The 21292-nt window shown below is 37.5% G+C and overlaps 1 protein-coding gene across 3 annotated transcripts in view; it reads left to right on the top strand.

The window, feature by feature from the left end:
* Positions 1 to 1320: 1320 nt before the first annotated feature.
* Positions 1321 to 21292, top strand: part of COG6 (component of oligomeric golgi complex 6) — a 62831-nt gene continuing 42859 nt past the window's right edge. For 2 of the 3 annotated variants that reach the window (XM_025262932.3, XM_044926739.2), the window contains exons 1-8: positions 1321 to 1592; positions 3845 to 3988; positions 6270 to 6341; positions 7663 to 7721; positions 11256 to 11367; positions 13228 to 13310; positions 13675 to 13745; positions 16718 to 16811. In XM_025262932.3, coding sequence (XP_025118717.3) covers positions 1440 to 1592; positions 3845 to 3988; positions 6270 to 6341; positions 7663 to 7721; positions 11256 to 11367; positions 13228 to 13310; positions 13675 to 13745; positions 16718 to 16811 — 788 coding nt within the window. In that variant the 5' untranslated portion in view covers positions 1321 to 1439. The remainder of the gene's footprint in view (positions 1593 to 3844; positions 3989 to 6269; positions 6342 to 7662; positions 7722 to 11255; positions 11368 to 13227; positions 13311 to 13674; positions 13746 to 16717; positions 16812 to 21292) is intronic. The other variant, XM_006055495.4, reaches the window with a different exon arrangement.

Raw genomic sequence — 21292 nt, forward strand, 5'->3', positions numbered from 1 at the left:
AGCCCTTAACTTAAAATTTATAGTTAGCCTTATAAAAGAATAATAGGTGAATATTAAAAAGCATATAAATTGCTTTAAACATCCTTAAATTTTACAGTAATTTTCCTGTCTTCATCCTACTATATTTCTAATTTCCAAATTAGTTATGACCAACCTAGGTAGCATATTGAAAAGCAGAGACATTATTTTGCCAACAAAGGTCCGTCTAGTCAAGGCTATGGTTTTTCCTGTGGTCATGTATGGATGTAAGAGTTGGACTGTGAAGAAAGCCGAGCACCGAAGAATTGATGCTTTTGAATTGTGGTGTTGGAAAAGACTCTTGAGAGTCCCTTGGACTGCAAGGAGATCCAAGCAGTCCATTCTGAAGGAGATCAGCCCTGGGATTTCTTTGGAAGGAATGATGCTAAAGCTGAAACTCCAGTACTTTGGCCACCTCATGCGAAGAGTTGACTCATTGGAAAAGACTCTGATGCTGGGAGGGATTGGGGGCAGGAGGAGAAGGGGACGACAGAGGATGAGATGGCTGGAGGGCATCACTGACTCGATGGATGTGAGTCTGAGTGAACTCCGGGAGTTGGTGATGGACAGGGAGGCCTGGTGTGCTTTGATTCATGGGGTCGCAAAGAGTGGGACATGACTGAGCGACTGAACTGAACTGAACTGAACTTGTATTACAATGGCAAATTCAGAGAAGTACAAATAAACACAGAAAAGTGGGCCCCCTACCTTAATGTACTCAGTTAATATATTCAGTAACACATGAGGGAGATTAGAAAACTTAAGTCTGTTTGGAAAGGTACAAAATGAAAAGTGCAAATCTGTCTGCCAAAGGAAAGCCATCCTAAAAAAGAAAAAAAAAAGCCCAAATTTACACGTACGGGTATTTCACACACACACACACACACACACACACGGTGATCACACTACACACACTGTAACGCACCTTGCTTTTTTCATGTACTGTATTTAGGAATTCTTTGCGCATCCACATTTAAATCTCCTTCATAGCGGAAAATGGCTGCACAGTATTAAGTGAACTTAACTAGAATTAGCTTTAACTGAACATATTTGCCCAGGCACAGGTCCCAGTATATGTAAGTCTAGCTCAGACTTTCACAGATTGAGGATTACGAAATCTCTTTAATCCCATAAATCGTAATACCCCAGCTCTAGACCTGATTTGAATTTCTGTCCACTTTGCAAACGCAGTCTCACGTGAGTCTCCTCCTTCCAGCCTGAAGTCTTGCTCCGCCTGCCTCGATTTCTCTACCCGCCCCGACCAGCTTCCTAGGAGCCAGGCTGAACAGGAGGGGGCGGGTCACAATCGTCCGAGGGCGCATGCGCGGCCTTTGCGCGCATGCGCGCTACGCGGCTACTGGCGTGTCCCTTTCCTGGGCTGAGGTGGTCGGTGCCTCTCCAGGGGCGGGACGCCAGGCGCTATGGCGGACGGCAGCGGGGAAGTAGTAGTAGTGCCCGTGACCGGGGCTGCCAACGGCCTCAATAATGGGGCCGGCGGGACCTCGGCGCAGACTAGCAACCCGCTGTCGCGGAAACTGCGTAAGATCCTGGACACCCGGCTGGACAACGACAAGGTGAGCGGGGCTGGAGGGGCCGAGGGTCGCGCATCCCTGGGAGCCGGGGTCGGGGGGTGGTCGTCTGTCCGGCGACCTCGCGCTTGTCCCTTGTCTTCGCCTCGAGGGGGGCACCCCAGGCCCGCGGGATCCCCAGGCTGCGTTGCCGACGTGGGGCAGGTGAGAAGAGGGAAAGCCGAGGAGACCCTGGAAAAACGAAGGAGTTTCCAGGGTGTACCTCTATTTATTTAAAACGGTTCCTCGAAGATTCTGGGTCCGGACGGCAAACGGTGGAAGAGGGGTTCTCCCTGACCCCGACAGGTGTTGGTCATGCAGTAACGGCATAAATATAGAAGTGAGTTTTATAGGTAAATGTGTAGGCATCTGACAGCAAGCTATCGATAAGAATTTGTGTGTAAAAGATAACATTATACTATGATGAGTAAGAAAGATGGTCCACATTATACTATGATGACTAAGAAAGGTGGTCTTTAGGACCACCACTTATTAGATATAACCAGCAAACTGGTGCATTCTGGTTTGAGTAAGTCCCTTAACTTCTCTAAGCTGATGTTAAATCTCTAAATTGGGAACACCGCAAGTTACTTTCTCAGGGTTGTTGCGAGGTTTCAATGAGAGAAACCAGGTGAAATGCTTAGCACAGCCGCTGCAGGAGTTGTTTCTTGTTAATTCTCAATAAATGTTAGTTTTATGCAGTTTATTAAGGGTTTAAAGTGTCTGTTATTGACATGAATCTTCTCTTTTAATACAGCTGCTCTGGTAAATTAACATTATTTCTTTTTTACTCCTGAGAAAAATAAGGTATGGAGAGAGGGTCTCTGGGTTAAGACATGTATCTAGTAACTGGCGAGCTGTCATTTGCCCCCTAGTCTGTGTGATTTTGTTCATTTAGCATTTACTGACCACTCATTTAGCCTCGACTCCAGGACGTATCAAGGCTGTGTTCCAAAAAAGAAATAGCTTTATTTTATCTATTTTTTACCATAAATATTTATAGCTATTTTTTCTGTCTCTTAAATATTAAACTGAATTTAAATAGCCTTACAGTTTTTTTTCATTCCAGCCATTTTTAAAAATTGAAGTATAGTTGATTTGCAATATTGTGTTAGTTTTAGGTGAGCAACCAAATGTGTCCAGTGTTTTTATGATAGCGTAATCAAAACATGGAAAGTCCAGCCTGTTTAAACATGTATTAGTTCAGGTGTAGGAATTTCTGTCTGTAGGATTTAGGATGTTATTGGACACAGTGGGCTTGGTCCTCTGCCCTCTCTACCCACGTTCTCTTTGTTAAAGACCTCTTTTAGTCTCATAGCTTTTTAAATAGTAAAAAGCATGATGATTCTCTAATTTCTAACCCTGTTCCTGACATCTCTACCAAGCTCCAGTTGGCTACCTGATCCATATCACACAGACGGCATGGCCAGAATTCTTGATTTTCCTCCAAACTGGTTCTCTTCCCCTGTTAGTAAAGAACATTACCATTTACCCTTCATGCAAGAAGCATATAAGTGTTTTTTTTATTCCTGTTGTTTTCTTTTCCCCCACATCTCATATCCAATTCATTACAAATCCTATAGGCTCAATCTTCAAAAATATATTCTAATTTTTTTTGGAGTGTCTCTTTTTTTTATCTGCTTAAACCATCTTGGGCTAAGCCACTGGCCACTGTCAAATTTTGCTTGAATTATTTTGGTTCAGAAGTCATCTCAGAGAGAGGCCTTCCTCTCTTAAGTCTAAGTTCGGCTCCCAGTTACTCAGTTCCCAGCCTAGAAGCTACCGTTGGTACTTATTTTTTAGATATAGCCTCCCAGAGTTGGTTTATGCAGGCACCAGTAAATATGCATGTACTGTACATAGTCCTTTTTTTTTTAAACACTTGTTTTCACTTACTTATATCTTGAAGCTCACGCTATGTAAGTACATACAGAATTTCCACTTCTTTTCAATGGCTGCATCACAGTCTCTTTAACCAAGCCTTTTTAGATGAACATTAAGGTTCTTTCTAATCTTTGCAATTTCAAACAATCCTGCAATGAATAACCTTGTATATATGTCACGATGCACAAGTAAATATGTTCTTACTGTGTTTCAGAAATAAGATTGCTGTTCAGTACTGTGAAGGTCTTCTGGTATTTTTTGGATTGTGTAATGGAAATAAGTTCTTGGGAAATGATTTCAGTAAGTTTTTGCTTAAGATTAGAAAAACATTTGAAAATGGTCCCAGTAATATTCTTTTATTATCAATTATGTAGGACATGTTGGAAGCTCTTAAGGCACTGTCAACCTTTTTTGTTGAAAATAGTTTGCGGACTCGAAGAAATTTACGTGGAGATATCGAACGCAGAAGTTTAGCCATCAATGAAGAGTTTGTAAGCATTTTCAAGGAAGTGAAAGAAGTATGTAAACTCTTTTCATTTAGCATTTATTGAGCGCTTACTGTATGCTTGGCTTTGTGCTAAGTTTTTTTATGAATAGAGTTGATATGCTTGCTATTTGTGTACCATGTTCAAATAGAAAATTTAACTATTAACAATTCCTTCAGCAGCATCTTTCTTTGGATTAGTGTAATTTCTAAATCCATAACCTCCACAAATGCTGCTTCTTAGAACGTTGAAACATTTGCTCTGGAAAATTCTTTTACGAATTTTAGCATTTTAAACAGCAACAAAAAACCATTTCTCTGAGTGATTTTCCAGTAGAAATAGTCTCGTTGAATACATCTCTCTTGGATAACTATTTTTCCACTGGAAATTAATAGGGACCGAGTAACCTTACTGCATCCTAAATTATGAAATTTTCAGATTAATTAAAATCAGTTACTTCAGCTAATAAATAATTATTCATTGTATTTGAGTGAGCAGTTACTCACCATAGGGTGAAAATGAATTTTATTTATTACGTCATATTATTAATTACATTAAATTAGAGTGATATTACATAGTTAATATTTCTATGTGAGTTGTATGAAAGTGTCATACACGGTACCAGCGAGTGCTTAATAAACACAAGGCTATTTTTTTTTTAAAAGATTTATTATTTATTTGTTTGTGGCCGCACTGGGTCTTCGTGGCTGTGCTGGGTCTTCATTGCTTCACGTGGGCTTTCTCTAGTTGTGATGAGTAGGAGCTACTCTGCATTGCAGTGTACAGGTTCTAGGTGCTCAGGCTTCAGTAGTCGTGGTGCATGAGATTAGTTGTTCTGCTGCATGTGGGATCTTCCCAGACCAGGGATTGAACCCTGTTTCCGCTGCACTGGCAGGCAAATTCTTAACCATAGACCACCAGGCAAGTCCAATGTAGACTGTTTTTAACTGTGCAGTAGGATTTGATTGGCTGAAGTCTAATAATCTGGAAGGTTAAAAGGGAAGTTTGGTAGTGTTCATAAAACTAGGGAGGGATAGTAGAGATGAGCACATCTAAAGTGTACTCTTTAAACACCATTTCCCACTGAAAAGAAGTACCAAAGCGAGGAAGCCATAAAAGACCACTGGGAAGTGTCAAAAGGACTGTGGAGCTAAGTTAAGGGGTTTCCACTGGTTAAAGATAGGATGATTTGAGGATCAGTAAGAATGACTGCAGTGGACTGAAGCTCGTCAAGCATATTTATGTCCATGAGTGATACTACATTATTACAAGTCAGATTCATTCGGTGTACTGTAGTGCACGCTTAGTCCCTCCGTCGTGTCCAACTCTTTGCAGCCCCATGGACTGCAGCCCGCCAGGCTCCTCTGTCCATGGGATTTTCCAAGCAAGAATACTGGAATGGGTTGCCATTTGCTAAAGTAAATATTAGAAAAAAGTTTTTCTTGACCTAGTTGGCTAATAATATAGTGCTAGTCTCATTAGATTATACAGTGAGACTTAAGGAAATAGATTAGTTTGCCTATTTGTACCTGTTTGCTGTTGCTGATATTAATTGCTATTTTGAAATCATTCTTTTATGCATTTCAAAGCTGTTTAGGATAAACAGTAAAGGTCAGAAATAGAGCTATTACTTATGATTCTATTACACAAAAATAACCTGTCAGTATTTTATTGTGTGGCCCTTCAGGACTTTCCCTGTGTTCTTCTGCACATATACGTGTATTTTTTCTGAAAAAAAAAAAAAAAAAAAAAAAAAAAAAAACCACGGGGAGGTGTTGTATGTGTTTTATGAGCCCTTTTTTAGCCTTATATAGACATCTTTCCATAATAACGCACGTGTGTGTGCACACGCACACACACACACATAGATACTATCATTGTTAATGGATGCACAGATTTCTGTTGTGTGGTTGGAAATGGTTCACACTTGCCATTTGTTTTAGGCAACTCTGTGTTGATCATCTCGTACATATATTGTTGCACGTTTATTTGATTAATTTCTTAGGATAAATTCTTAGTATGAGAATGTGAATAAACACGTATTCATATTCTTAAAAATTTTCCATTTTCCTATTGTCAGACCCTTTCTAAAAAGAAATATGCTAGTTTTTTTAAATATCTTTTCATATTCTAGATGTTATTCTTTTTAATCATTTTCAGTCTTAAATACAGAATCTTTTGTCATGCTTTGGCAAAAGAATATCATGGAACAAAAATAAAGATTTGGCTAAGATAAGAGAAATTTCTTTAACTATACCTAATGCTTTATACCTAATGCTTTAACTATGTCTAATGTTTCTTTTTTCCTTTTCAGGAACTTGAAAGCATACATGAAGATGTTCAAGCAATGAGCAGCTGTTGTCAAGATATGACAAGTCGCCTACAGGTCCGGTATAATGACTGCATTGTAGCCTAGTTCCTGATAAGACAGTAAACTTTCAGAAATTGCTAGATAAGTCCACAGAATGTGTGGATATCTGATACATCATGCCCTGTAGTAAGTTTGAACGTAAATTTTTAAAAATTAGAACTCTCTTCGTGTTTCTTCAGTGATGGTTTGCTAATATTGTGCAGTTAACTCCAGAAACCTTTGTATTTTGATCTTGCCAGTATAGAGATAACTGTGTGAAGTTTTGATAAACTTTTGAATTCCATAATATTCCACAAATGCAGCACAAATAAATTCCTTAGTAGAAAGCCTTAGGAATACTTTCAGACTAAAGCTATGCCCAGTGAAGACCCAGCTTAATTATGATTTATACTCACTCTAAAAAATATCTCAGGAAAATGTCTCTAAGTGTAGGGCCGTTTATTGAAGCAGTCTAAACCCCTAGTTTGGCTGCAGAGTTAGCATTGATCTACATACTTCTGATTCATTTTATGCCTTTATGTCTCTACCTGTCTCCAACCACTGACTTGTTTCTCCTCTTGTTACTGACTGCCTTATTTTATAGGATTGCCCAGTTCAGGCCACTGAGAGAGAATCTCATTGGTTACACTTGTTATTTGTTTCAGTTCACCTTATAAATGTTTTCCTAGTCTTTGAAATACCTTTTCATCAAGTTTTCATTCCTGATCCTTTCAGCTCTGGTTCAGGGGAGAGAGGATTGCTTAGTATGACTTAGTATGACTTGGTCAGGAACAGCACTCTGTCTTGTAGATGGAGCTATCTCTAATCTTCACCAGAACCCTCTACGAAGGGTATTTTTTGTATATTGAGTTATCATTGACTTAGCTTACAACTTCATTCAGAGATTTCCTGGTAGCTCAGCACATCCATAACTGAAGCCATGTTTTCCATCCTTCACTGGTCCTGCCAGTGCCTCTGTTTCACTAAAAAGCATCAGGAACTGTTAAATTCCATCATGGTGACACCTTTTTCTTTCTTGTAAGCCTTATGTATGTAGTATTATGTGTGTATTGAGAATTCTGAGTTCTTCTTTTTTAAAATTTATTTATTTATTTATTTTTCTTTAGAGGATAATTACAATATTGTAATTACAATATTGTAAGAACTGCCTGAGTCAGTTCTTAAATGTAGTATGTGGGCCTTAAAACATCTGTTTCAATTTTTGGGGCCTTTTTTATATCTTTGCGTTCTGGAGTGTAATCTCATTTGCTGTTGAACTCCAGTAATTGGCAATGTTAGTTTTCTGAAGTATAATAGAATTGAAATGTGCTAATATTAGATATGTTTATAATTCTAGGCAGCAAAGGAACAGACTCAGGATTTAATAGTAAAAACCACTAAGCTTCAAGCTGAAAGGTAAGCTTTTCTTTATATAATCAATTCTTCATTAATTTGGAGATAACTCAAAATCTATAAATAACTTCAAAGCAGAGTTAAAATAATCAAAAAAGTGATTCAAAAATGATACAAAATATGAGGTTTTAAGCTATTCTCCAAGAGTAAAACAAATACAAGCAGGGTTTAGGAACATTGATAGCTGGGACTGAGATTATCCCTTTTTGGAAGTGACGATGTGTTGTTCGTTTGCTATATAATTCAAAACTGACTGCTCTTTTAAACAAGCAGTAGATTTTTAAATTTTTTAGTAATTGTATTATGTTTTTTCACAATTGCCTTTCATTTTTAACTTAATGATTATGTATGCTGCTGCTGTCAAGGTACAGAACTGTTCTGCCACCACACGTCTCTTTCCCATTGGTGCATGGACCATGGTGAGGAAAATTGCACACTATGCTGAAGAGATGGTTGGGTTCACAGAGCAGTCAACTCTAAGGAAAAGCAGGTGTTGAATTTCTGTATTCAGAACTAAGCATGTGCCTTGAGCATCAGATTAGAATGTTTTTAGTATCACAGCACATCTTTCGAAAGTTTCCTTGCAGTTAGAGACCGACCTGTGAAGTTTTCTCTTATGTTTTTGTTGGCTGATGTGAGAACAAGTGTGGATTCAATTGAAAATTATGTCTAAAACCAAGAAACAGATCACCAATCCTGTATACAAAGTTTATTCAAACCCTTTCTGCTGCTGCTGCTAAGTCGCTTCAGTCGTGTCCGACTCTGTGCGACACCATAGACGGCAGCCCACGAGGCTCCCCTGTCCCTGGGATTCTCCAGGCAAGAACACTGGAGTGGGTTGCCATTTCCTTGTCCAATGCATGAAAGTGAAAAGTGAAAGTGAAATCGCTCAGTCGTGTCCGACTCTTCACGACCCCATGGACTGCAGCCCACCAGGCTTCTCCGTCCATGGGCTTTTCCAGGCAAGAGTACTGGAGTGGGGTGCCATTGCCTTCTCCTGGCCTGAGTTAAATCTTTCTCTTGCCATCTTTAGTATGTAGTACAATCTCCTGTAACTAATTGTTGGTTTGATTGAATCTCTTTCCTACAAAGCTGAGCTCCTTGAGAAGTGACAGCCTCTTATTCTCTTTTTATGTCTCAGTGCAAAACACATTGTGGATTCAGTAAGTGATTTTGAGTGAATAAATATGAACTTTGTTTTTTAATATTGGTGAAATCACTATTTATTATGTATTTTTTTGGTCTCTTGGAAAGGCCCATCAGCCAAATTTCTCTCTGGTGAATGTTAATGTTTATCTTTGAGGTGTAGTATGTTATAGTGGAAAGGATGTAGACCTTGAAGAGCTGAATTCTAATCTAAATCTTAGGTAAGAGCTCATTAGATTTTTAATCTTATATGAGTTCTTTGTTAACTCCCTCAGGCTCAGTTATCACATGTGAAAAAAAGGAATAATAAGCTACATTGCAGGGTTGTTGTGATGAATAAGTGATTTATACTGAGTGCTGAACACACTGCCTGACATACCTCAAGGAGTACTACCCTCCATATCCCTCTCCGCTTTTTAGACAGAGATGTGTAGTCCATCTTGTTTCTTCATTGGCTTTGGCAACTGGAAGCAGAAGCTATTCTGTACTTAATTAGATAATTTTCCTCAGCTGTGTTGTTTATGTTCTCATTCTTTCTTATTTTTTAATAGTTTTTATTTTGATTGTGTTATTTGCTATAAACCTATAACTTAGGTTTTGATATTACAGCTTACATAAAAATATAAAAGCAATTTATTTTGCCAGAACATATGTGATACATCTTCTTTTATTGCCCTGTAAAAGGTTAGGAGAAGGCAAGAAAAAATCACTTTTTTCTGCTTCTCCTTTCATTTACATGTGTGAAACTTGAAGAAAATTACAATTAGATTAACTTGAACACCTAGATATAGCTATTGTTAACAGTGTGGTGTATTTTCTCTCAGTTAGTATGTGTGCATACTGAATTAACAGCTGACCCTTGAACAACACAGGTTTGAACTGCACAGGTCCACTTATATATGTGTTTTGTTTTTTTTTTTGTAGTCTACACAGTCCACAGTGGGTTGGAGCTTCTACTCCAGAGGGCTGGATGTAATATATGCAGATTTTCCTCTGTACAGGGTAGGGTAGGAGTCCCCAAGCCACACATTATTTATTCAAGGGTCAACTGTGCTAGATTCAGTTAAAACATAATGAAAAAGTAAACTAAAGAGATTAATTTTCCTTTGTGCCTGGTAAATTGACTGTGAAGATAGATCCAAAAGAAACTCCCAAAAGATTTTCATTGAAACGGTTAATTTGTATAGTCTCAAGGAATTTTATGAAGTGTTATCATTAATTTAAATCCGGTATGATAATGATTTGAGCTTCTAAAAGTATAAAACAAAACATGTTAAGGTAACTTGTAGATATCAGTACTTAATAAGATAATTAAGGACATAGGTTTTTTTAAATCTGTATAGATTTAAGTAGGTGATTTACATTGTCATTTGAGAAAAATAGAGCATTACTGCCACCTGGAGGACTTTTTCTTTTTAGCTCTTGTCATATGGCAGGAGCAGTTGACATTGTGAACTTAAACCTGGAAACCCAAGAGTCCAAACAAAACAAAGATGGCATGTGTTGTTCTGTCTGTTCAGATACTGTTTGTTCAGTTTCATTTGAATGTTTTGAAATTGGAGAATATTACTTCCCTGTGAATACTATTAATGCAACACTTTAATTTTATTTGTATATCTTCAAATCTAAAATCTAGAAGGCAGGAATGTTGAATTTCTGCTCATGTGGTTTGTATTCCTGACTTGCCTTTAGATTGTGACGCAACTCAGTCCTACAGGTCCCTGCAGGTTGAATTGCAGACTCAAGTGTGTTTTTTCCTAATTGTCAGCTAGTCTAAGTTGGCTGCACTCAGATAATATAATTTGAAAAGATGTTTTTTGTTTGTTATGATAGTGTGCAGAAAAAGTGGCTAAGACAAAATAGAGGGGTGATTTTTTTTTTTTAATGGATTAATGAAAAATTACTAGATGAGTTCTTGGCTTCAATTTCTAACCTAAAGTAAATAATAGGCTTGATTTTTGATTTGTTGTGTACTTCATGTACAAGCTTCAAAGGCTTAGAACTTTTTAGTGACTGAGAAGAAATTAATTGGCTTATGTCTCTCTCACAACTTTGTTACCATAAGGTGAACTATTCACATACATATAAGTGGCTAAGGATTTGTATTGCCTGTACCATTCATGAACTTATTTCCCCTTTTGCATAAAGGTTAGTTCATCATTTTACTGTGGCCTCTTACGGTGCCCTCTGCAGAGGTAGGACAATATCAGCTAATTGATCACCTACATGCTTGATGAGCTGCTAATATTTGAGGCAGAAATGAGGCTTCTGAAGATACTGAGACAGTTGCACGTCTTTGTCTTAAAAGTTATGAGAGATGTAACTTGTTTTAAAGCTATGTAAAATGCATAATGTGCTTGATTTTCTGTTCCCTTTTTAAAAATATTACAGTCAAAGATTAGAAATAAGAGCACAAGTGGCAGATGCCTTCTTATCCAAGTTCCAGCTGACTTCTGACGAAATGAGTCTTCTCCGAGGTATAAGAGAAGGACCCATCACTGAGGTACTTTGCTTTTTGTTGAAATCACTTACAGCACAGCAGTTACAGATGTTATAGAGAAATCACTCTTTTCTAAGGCTTTATTTTACCACCTAAATTTTTTTTTTATTTAAAAATGTTTTTAAGCTTAGCAATTTAAGGTACAGATTTTAAATTATCTAATTTTTTTCAAAACAGTACATGTACTTCTTTTTTGTTTTTTAGGAGTCAGAGTACAATAAGGCTTATAAGGAAAGCCTACATCACCTCATCACCTATTCCACACCTTTCCATCTCTAAGTCCTTTGGCAACCATTTTCAATCTTGTTAATTGCTTCTTTTGTAGATTCTATGTTCTGGACCTCTGGTGAAAAGGAGTATGCTTTGGATATCGATGTTAACTATTTTCTATGGATGAGCTACCATGGGCTAAGTAATTAGCCTCTCCCTCCACGGCTCCTTTCCCTCCACACATACATGTTCTCTTTTCTTCTGCCTCACAGTGCAGTTGTATGGCATGTTCTGTTTACATTGCAGTGATGTTGCAATGATTACATGTTCTTTCTCTCACAACTTTTGGTCTTTCCTGAGATTAGAAACTCCTCACCTTTTCATCTGATTCTTTTCTGAACCCATGCCATTCTTTCCAAAACTTCAAAATGCTAAACAACAAGGAAAAGTATCATTCCTCTTTTTTCCCTCTTGAAAATACTCAGTTTTTCTTGAGAAGAATCTTTCAGTGTCCTAACTGGGAGGAACTGCAAACCTGTGCCTGGGGTCTGAGGGCAGGAAGAGTTCCTGAGGGGGCCCAGGGTGGGGGGCTTACTGAGTGACTCTTGATAGATGTCACCGTTATCTTACTGCCTGGGCCGGGATGGAACCCGTCCCTTGCGTGTAGGGTGTTAAGTAAGTGAGAGAATTGTAGGTGCCTTACCTATTGGTATTTATTGCCCTTATAGTGTGAGGAACTTTGTGCATTTTAAATATGTGACATCGTGCCTTCCCTCCCCCCACCTCAGCAGAAATAATCAACAGTATTAGGATTTTAAAACATTAAAAAAGTTTTTTTTATTCATCAAAGAAAAATAACCCATTGACTGCTTTTCATGGTTGGAACACTATTTGTGGCTATCTGGAAACTAAGGCTCCAGTACCTTTTTAGAGAGGGAAAAAAAGCTGGGAGTTGGGCATCAGTCAACTCGTGTATATTTATACATCCAACTTTGCATTCTGCTCCTGGATGAGGGGGCAACAAAGGGTATATGATAGACACATAAACCGTCATCTCCTGTGATGATGAAGCCATGCTGGGTTTTCTACATTTTAAGATATGTAATACATAGCATGTTTTCCTTTATGTTATAATCTTCAGGTTTATATTACTCTTTCACAAAACTGTATACGTCTTGAAGACAGAGATTTTGTCTTTATAAAGTTTTAATCTCCGCATCTTAGTACACTTTTGACATATAGTAGACATCGAATTAATATATGTTTTAAAATGTGAATAATGGGCTTCCCTGGTGGCTCAGCTTATAAAGAATTCACCTGCAGTGTGGGAGACCTGGGTTCGATCCCTGGGTTGGGAAGATCCCCTGGAGAAGGGAAAGGCTATCCACTCCAGTATTCTGGCCTGGAGAATTTCATGGACTCATAGCCCATGGGGTCGCAAAGATTCTGGGGGACGCAACTGAGCAACTTTGACTTCACTAAATATCTATTATACATTTTATAAAAAATTAGAGAAAGTTGAGATCAGTATAAGGAAGGCTTCATTAGAGTTGGTAGAATAATTTTTTTCCTTTGTCATGATATTTCAATTTAGAGCAATACAGTTTTACCTGAAAACATGGAAACTTTAAAGTTACATTCTTAATTTTAAAGGAATTTTTCAAGGCACTGGGAAGAGTAAAACAGATTCATAATGATGTTAAAGTTCTCTTGCGTACAAACCAACAAACAGCGGGGTGAGTAGCCTTTTCAATTCATGACTGTGTTGCCACTTGTATTTCCAAAATTTTCAAGATTTTCTAGATTCTTAAAGTGTATGGCATTATGTGAAATAGAAGTTTAATCTTTATGTGTCTTTGGATAAAGAGGAAGTTATACCCTGGTGTTTAGCATAAAACAGCAGTTGAGTATCTAAGTGATGGTATTAAAACTTGGCAAAGTTTATTTAATTATTAAAAAATTACTAAAAAAATTATTCCACAAAATAATAAAAAGTTAATAGGCTATAATGAAATCATTCTGTTATTAAAATAATTAGATTCTTAGATTTAGCTATTGGCTAAAACTTTTAAATAAATTATAATCTTTGATTTTTTTTAGTTTAGAAATTATGGAGCAAATGGCCTTGCTTCAAGAAACATCTTACGAAAGACTTTACCGGTGGGCTCAAAGTAAGTGGTTTCTTTGATGCAGTCTAGATTCATGAATGCTTGATTTTATTTCACTTAGTATTTATTCGATAACATATTTTGATCTCAGTAATCAAAAAATTTGAACATACTGTCCTTGTGTTTGCTTCATAAGTACTATAATTCAGGTACTATATATGATTAAGGATGGAAATGAAAAAATAATAAAGTCAGTATTTGTGCCCCAGATTATCTTAAGGTTGATTAGACATCCCTTGTTGTTAATATAATCGTTATGGTGAATTAATTTTCTGTTGGCTGCTGTAACAAATTTATCTCAATCTTAATGGCTTAAAACAAAACATAAGTTTGTCATTTTATAGTTCTGTAGTCAGAAGTCACCATGCTAAAGTGAAAAGATGTGCATTCATTTCTGGAGGCTCTAGGGAATAATCTGTTGCCTTTCTCATTCACTTTTTTGGCATAATTAGTTCTTTGAGTCTGAGGACTGAGCTCTGAGTTCCCTTGCTGGCTGTCACAGGGTTTTCCCGCTTCTAGAGGCTGCCTGCATTGGCTTGTGGCCCCTTCCTCCATCTGAAGCCAGCAATGGGTAGATGGAGTCGCTTTCTCACTTTGAATCTCTCCTGCCACTTCTTCCATCTCATATCTCTGATTTTCTGCTAGCCTCTTCCACTTTTAAGACCTAGATGATTACCTTGGACCCACTTAATGATCTGGGAAAATGTCCCTATTTAAGGTCATCTCACACGCTAGTAAAGTAATGCTTAAAATTCTCCAAGCTAGGCTTCAGCAAAATGTGAACCGTGAACTTCCAGATGTTCAAGCTGGTTTTAGAAAAGGCAGAGGAACCAGAGATCAAATTGCCAACATCCGCTGGATCATGGAAAAAGCAAGAGAGTTCCAGAAAAACATCTATTTCTGCTTTATTGACTATGCCAAAGCCTTTGACTGCGTGGATCACAATAGACTGTGGAAAATTCTGAAAGAGGTGGGAATACCAGACCACCTGACCTGCCTCTTGAGAAACCTGTATGCAGGTCAGGAAGCAACAGTTAGAACTGGACATGGAACAACAGACTGGTTCCAAATAGGAAAAGGAGTACATCAAGGCTGTATATTGTCACCCTGCTTATTTAACTTATATGCAGAGTACATCATGAGAAGCACTGGGCTGGAGGAAGCACAAGCTGAAATCAAGATTGCTGGGAGAAATATCAATAACCTCAGATATATAGATGACACCATCCTTATGGCAGAAAGTGAAGAACTAAAGAGTCTCTTGATGAAAGTGAAGGAGGAGAGTGAAAAAGTTGGCTTAAAGCTCAGTGTTCAGAAAACTAAGATCATAGCATCTGGTCCCATCACTTCATAGCAAATAGATGGGGAAACAGTGGACACAGTGGCTGACTTTATTTTTCTGGGCTCCAAAATCACTGCAGATGGTGACTGCAGCCATGAAATTAAAAGACGCTTACTCCTTGGAAGGAAAGTTATGACCAACCTAGATAGCATATTCCAAAGCAGAGACATTACTTTGCCAACAAAGGTCTGTCGAGTCAAGGCTATGGTTTTTCCAGTGGTCATGTATGGATGTGAGAGTTGGACTATAAAGAAAGCTGAGTGCCGAAGATTTGATGCTTTTGAACTGTGGTGTTGGAGAAGACTCTTGAGTGTCCCTTGGACTGCAAGGAGATCCAACCAGTCCATTCTAAAGGAGATCGGTCCTGGGTGTTCATTGGAAGGACTGATGTTGAAGCTGAAACTCCAATACTTTGCCCACCTGATACCAAGAGCTGATTCATTTGAAAAGACCCTGATGCCGGGAAAGATTGAGGGCAAAAGGAGAAGGGGACAACAGAGGATGAGATGGTTCAATGGCATTAGCGACTCGATGGACATGGGTTTGGGTGGACGCCGGGAGTTGGTGATGGACAGGGAGGCCTGGCGTGCTGTGGTTCATGGGGTCGCAAAGAGCAGGACATGGCTGAGCAACTGAACTGAACTGAAGATCCATCCCCTTAATTCCATCTGCAAAGTCCCTTTTGCTTCATAAAATAACATATTCACAGGTTTCAGTGATTAGGGATCTTGGGAGTACCATTATTTTGCCTACCACAAGAGATTTATGTATTTAGTTTTAAAATGTTTCAATAGTGTGTTAGTAGAATTACCTGTTAAAAGCAAAGGAACATGAGGTCTTCACCTAGCAAAGGTTGGGAATTTCTGAATGTGTCCTGTTTTTTTAACAGAGTAGACATTTAATCAGTATTTTGTAGATAGAATAGTAAATATAATTTTACTAGTATGTATTAGTTACCCATATAAACATTCTAGCAAACTGCTTAAAGATTGCCCCTGGGGTAAATAACTGGTGATGAATATTTAGTATTCCCTTCCCTTCTTGACATTGCTGTGTGTATAGCAGTTATTTGGAGAAGGCAATGGTACTCCACTCCAGTACTCTTGCCTGGAAAATCCCATGAATGGAGGAGCCTGGGAGGCTGCAGTCCATGGAGTCGCTAAGAGTCGGACACGACTGAGCGACTTCACTTTCCCTTTTCACTTTCATGCATTGGAGAAGGAAATGGCAACCCACTCCAGTGTTCTTGCCTGGAGAATCCCAGGGACGGCAGAGCCTGGTGGCTGCCGTCTTTGGGGTCTCACAGAGTCGGATACAACTGAAGCGACGCAGCAGCAGCAGCAGCATAGCAGTTATTTAGTGCATACTTGTTCATTGATTGGTTTCTTCTGAACTCTGATTCTTATTATAATAAAATATATTATATACCACATAGCAGATGTGGTCTATTGAAGTTAAATAGATATTTAAGCTTGAATGTTTAGTTTGGCAGCATTAACTAGTTTTTTTTGGTATGTTCTCTAGGCTTTTCCAAGCATTTTTTAAATGTGGTATTTAGACTCTGGTTGTACAATGGACATAATAAAGGCCTAGTTGTATTTTAACAAGTGTTACAATGTTAACCCTTTTTCAGGTGAATGCAGAACACTGACACAAGAATCATGTGACATATCTCCAGTACTAACTCAGGCAATGGAAGCCCTGCAGGACAGACCTGTCTTATATAAGTGCGTGACTTTTTCCTAATTAATAAAAAAGCAAATCTACTTTTTCTTTGGTAATTTATATTGAATTTCAATGTTAATCAAATTTATATACAATAGTTTGAGCAGTATAATAATTTACAGTGATATTTTAATCTCATCTGGGTACCACTGGCGCATCCACCTAATTGCATATTACATGCTATAGAATGCAACACAGATAGGAAAACCAAGATGTCCCAATATCTAGACTGCCTCTTATTTATGCAGAGGTTAAGGTCTTTCCCGCATTCTGCTATCTCGTTAATTACCTTGGAATTGTATGTAACTAAAACTCCTGTATTAACACTGCCCTGGAGGGGTGGAGGTCAAATAGACTAATAAATAATAATTACACAGAGATGAGAAAAGAAGATTTAAAATTAGAATTCCATTAGTAGGATTCCAGAAAAGAAAGAGTTCAGGTTTTTAGTCCTGTAAGTTATGGCAGCCAGGTGCTATGTGATAATGCTTTGGATAAGAACTTCATGCATTATTAACATATATTTTTTATTTTTCTGTGTTTTAGTTTTCTTTTACTTTTCAAGTCCTTTTTTTGTCTTCAGTCTTTAAACTTTTTAGTTTGTGTTGGGGTATAGCCATTTAACAATACTGTGTTAGTTTCAGGTGAACAGGGAAGGGACTCAGCCATACATATACATGATTCCATTCTCCCCTAGGCCTCACTCTCATTCAGGTTTGCATGTAACATTGAGTAGAGTTCCGTGTGCTGTACAGTAGGTCCTTGTTGGTTATCCATTTTGAATATAGCAGTGAGTACATGACCTTCTCAAACTTGCTAACGACCCCTTCCCCCTCATCAACCATGAGTTCATTTTCTAAGTCTTTGCCTCTTTCTGTTTTGTAAGTGAGTTCATCTGTTATCATTTCTTTTTACATTCCACATATAAAGGTTGTCATATGACATTTCTCCTTCTCTATCTGAGTTACTTCACTCAGTATGACACTCTCTAGGTCCATCCATGTTGCTGTGAATGGCATCATTTCTTTCTTTTAATGGCTGAGTAATAGTCCATTGTATATATGTACCACATCTTTTTTATCCATTCCTTCAAATCCTTTTTCATTTTTAATGTCTGGAATAGTATGAAAATGGGAAGACCAAGTAGGGAGTTAAAATTCGGGAAACAGAAAGCCAGAGAACTCATGCATTCAGTCCTGCTCTGAGTCATGTCTTTTATCTGCTTCTATATTTTTAGAAGATTTCCTTCTTACTCTGTTTTCTGATTAGAACATTACTTGTCCTGTGATAAGATTTTAGAACACAAATGCTGGGACTTGACAGATACATAAATAATCACACCCCAGTGTTACTTATTGAGTACTCACTATATGTTAAGCACAGTTCTAAGTGCGACAGGCTTACCATCAATAAAACATCACCTTCAACTTGCTTTACTTTATGGAACCAGGCGTAAACAAATCCACTTTAACATATACATTAAGTGCTTTTCTAAAAGTCAAGTCTCAAATGCTTTGTGGCTCAAGTAGTCTGTGGTGGGGAAAGGGGTGTACATTAGAGAAAGCTTCTTTCAGGAAGTAGGTATAAAATGAGTTCTGAAGGTTGATAAGCATTTTCCAAGATGAAAAGGGAGGAGAGAACATCCCAGATTTAGGGAACAGCAGGTGCTAGGGCATGGGTTGAGGAGGAACATGTACCTCTAGGGACTCGCAGAAGTTGGTTGCTGGGTTAGTAGCAGGAGCTATAATAGATCTGCATGTTGTGCGGGTTCCTGGGATAAGCTGATGCTCATTATTGACCATCAGCTCAGTGGATCTTAGCATCTTTGAAATTTCTTTCCCAGTTTTTTCACTGTAAGGTATTGGTGTTTGGTTATAATTATAGTACCTGAAACATTTGGTGCTTGTTTAATAATGTGTAACAGTGTCCACAGATTCATATTTGTTCACAAGGTTAATTGTTTTTTAAAAAGGCCTTCAGGTATTTTGGGCCTCTGAAAAGGTCAGCTGACTTCTACCATATAAATGTATTTTTTCTAAGTTTTGATTCTTGATCAACACTTGGAAAGGAGCAGTATTGCATAGTGGTTTAAATGGTGGGCTCTGAGTTAGACTGGGTGTTGGTTTTTTTTTTTTTAGATTTTTTGATGAACCCACATACCTTTATAGGCTTCAGTTTTCTGGAGCTGTGAAATGAGGATGAAAATAGTGCTTGTCTTGCTGGGTTGCTGTGAAGATTAAAATTGGAATGTTCCCATAAGGTGTTGAGCATCATGCTTCACTCATCACAAAGTACTGGCTATTATTTTTATTTTGAAAGCAGATAAAGTGGAAAATTTTCAGCTAAAGAGAGGTGTATTTAAGGCCTACCTGACAGCAAGGCAAAATGCTTGAGAGACAATAGAACTGAAATAGGCAAAGAAGATGTATCTTCACAGGAAATACAGGGGATGGGGGCCATAGTGCAGTATGGATGGTTAAACACTTGGATGTTGAGTGCGGAAGAAGGAAGCTTTTAGTGCCAGTTAAGTACCATAAGATGAACACTGAAAAAGAGAAATTTGGCCTTTCATCTTAAGTAATCATCTCTTTTCAAAGTGGTGGTTTCTTAAAATTTAGGGAAAAACTTTATAATGTATTATGTTAACCACCAGATGGCACTATATGAACTTGATTTAAATAAAGTAGAGAAGCTTCACTGTTCATTATTGGGTCTCAAATGTATAGGTATCCCATTTAAGAAAATGTCAGTTATTGAAGTCTTTGGGGAAAATTGCCATACTCAGGTTTTGTTAGGTCTTATATAACTGGAATGCTAATGCATTATTAACTTTTAATACATCAAGTACAGAAGTGTTTTCAAAAAGAAATTTATTCCAAGTAGAAATGGACAAATTGAAGTTGTCTTCTTTCCACTGGTAAACCTTCAGCATGTCAATTATTAAAGGTAATATATACAATGCTGATTTTTTTTTCATTCTCAATTTGTTGCATTTCTTAGGCTTTTATGTTATTCTTTTATCTTTTAATTTTTTTGGACAAAATTTTTTCATTTTATTTGCTTTTTGACCAGAATTTTTCCTTTTCTACTATGGATAAACATAAAAACTGGGGATTTTGATTTTTTATTTTAACTAGAGGCATTTTAGAATATTTACCTAATTTTGACCTTCACTTTTATAAAGTTACATTTTCAGTTTTTGACCTTTGTTGGAAAAGAATCTCTTTTTGGTCAAGGAAATTTTCTTTTGTCTCTGGGAAAAGAGATTTCCCAGAGTTTGTGAGTTTTGTGCTGTCATAAATCTGATCACAAGTCACTTCATAAAACTGATGGTCTTTAAAGGAAGGCATTCTGTACCCTAAGCATTTATATTTTTAAGACCATGAGGGAAGAAATAGAAATAAGCACCTTGGTTCTAATTTGTTAAAAAAAAAACAAAGTGAATGTAAAGCAACTGTGCACTTTTGCAAAACTTAGCTCGATAACTGCATTTTCATCTTGACGTATTGCTGGTATGTCACTGCATGGAATTTCAAAACCATTTCCTTTTAACTAAAACCAAAAACCACACACAACCATGATCTGGTTACTGGTACATAGTCCTTTAAGAACGCTCAGAGTCCTAACAATTTATTGCTATTGATTGCTTCACTACACTTTTATTTAAAAATATGCCCCCTTTCTAGCTTTCTTCTGTTAAAAAAAAAAGTGGGTTTTTCATGAAATCAATAGCATATTAAAGAAAGCAGTGTAGCCTAAGAAATTCTTTTAAAAACTTTGGTGAAATTTTTGTAACTTTTCTTTATATGTAGGGTAATGAAATAATTCTCAACATTTAGTAGAGTACTGTTCAGAGATGTAAAAGTTCATGGATCTAGAATCTGCTGACATGGGACTACAAAAAAATATTTTGTTTTTCTGTGTGCCTTTAAAACAGAACTTTCAGTTGGGCGACAGTGAGAAACAAAGGCTGCTTCTAGTCAAGGAAACAGGGACTCTTGGTAACTTTAAGCCATCCTATCATTTGACCCCAAATGGTCTGAGCTTCCAGTTCAAAATCTTTTGTCCCTAAAAATTTCCTCAGCCTTGAAAGTCTTCCCTCCAGCCCCACCGACTGCAATTGATAACTTGTAAATATATGTAAAAGAATGTATTTGCTCTTAATGCATAGCTGGTCAGTAAATTCAAGTAGCATGTAATACGTTTAACATTGGAGTCAAAATAAGCTTTTAAATACGAATAGTATATTTTGGTGGTATTTGGTATAATTTGGACAAATTTTGGTGGAATTGTAATAATATACATGAGAGTTTTTTAATATAGAAGGAAAAGTCTTATATTTTGGATTGCAGAGTTCTAACTGTAACCAGCCTCTGAGAACCATATACTCGGCCTTGTGTGTGCAGTGGAGTGTCCTGTTTTGGACAAGGGGTGGGTGCTGAAACCTGTAGAGTTCAGGGTTTCCAGCTTGTCTGGAATTTTA

Source organism: Bubalus bubalis, chromosome 13, assembly GCF_019923935.1.
Source record: "Bubalus bubalis isolate 160015118507 breed Murrah chromosome 13, NDDB_SH_1, whole genome shotgun sequence".
In the NCBI taxonomy this organism is placed as follows: domain Eukaryota; kingdom Metazoa; phylum Chordata; class Mammalia; order Artiodactyla; family Bovidae; genus Bubalus; species Bubalus bubalis.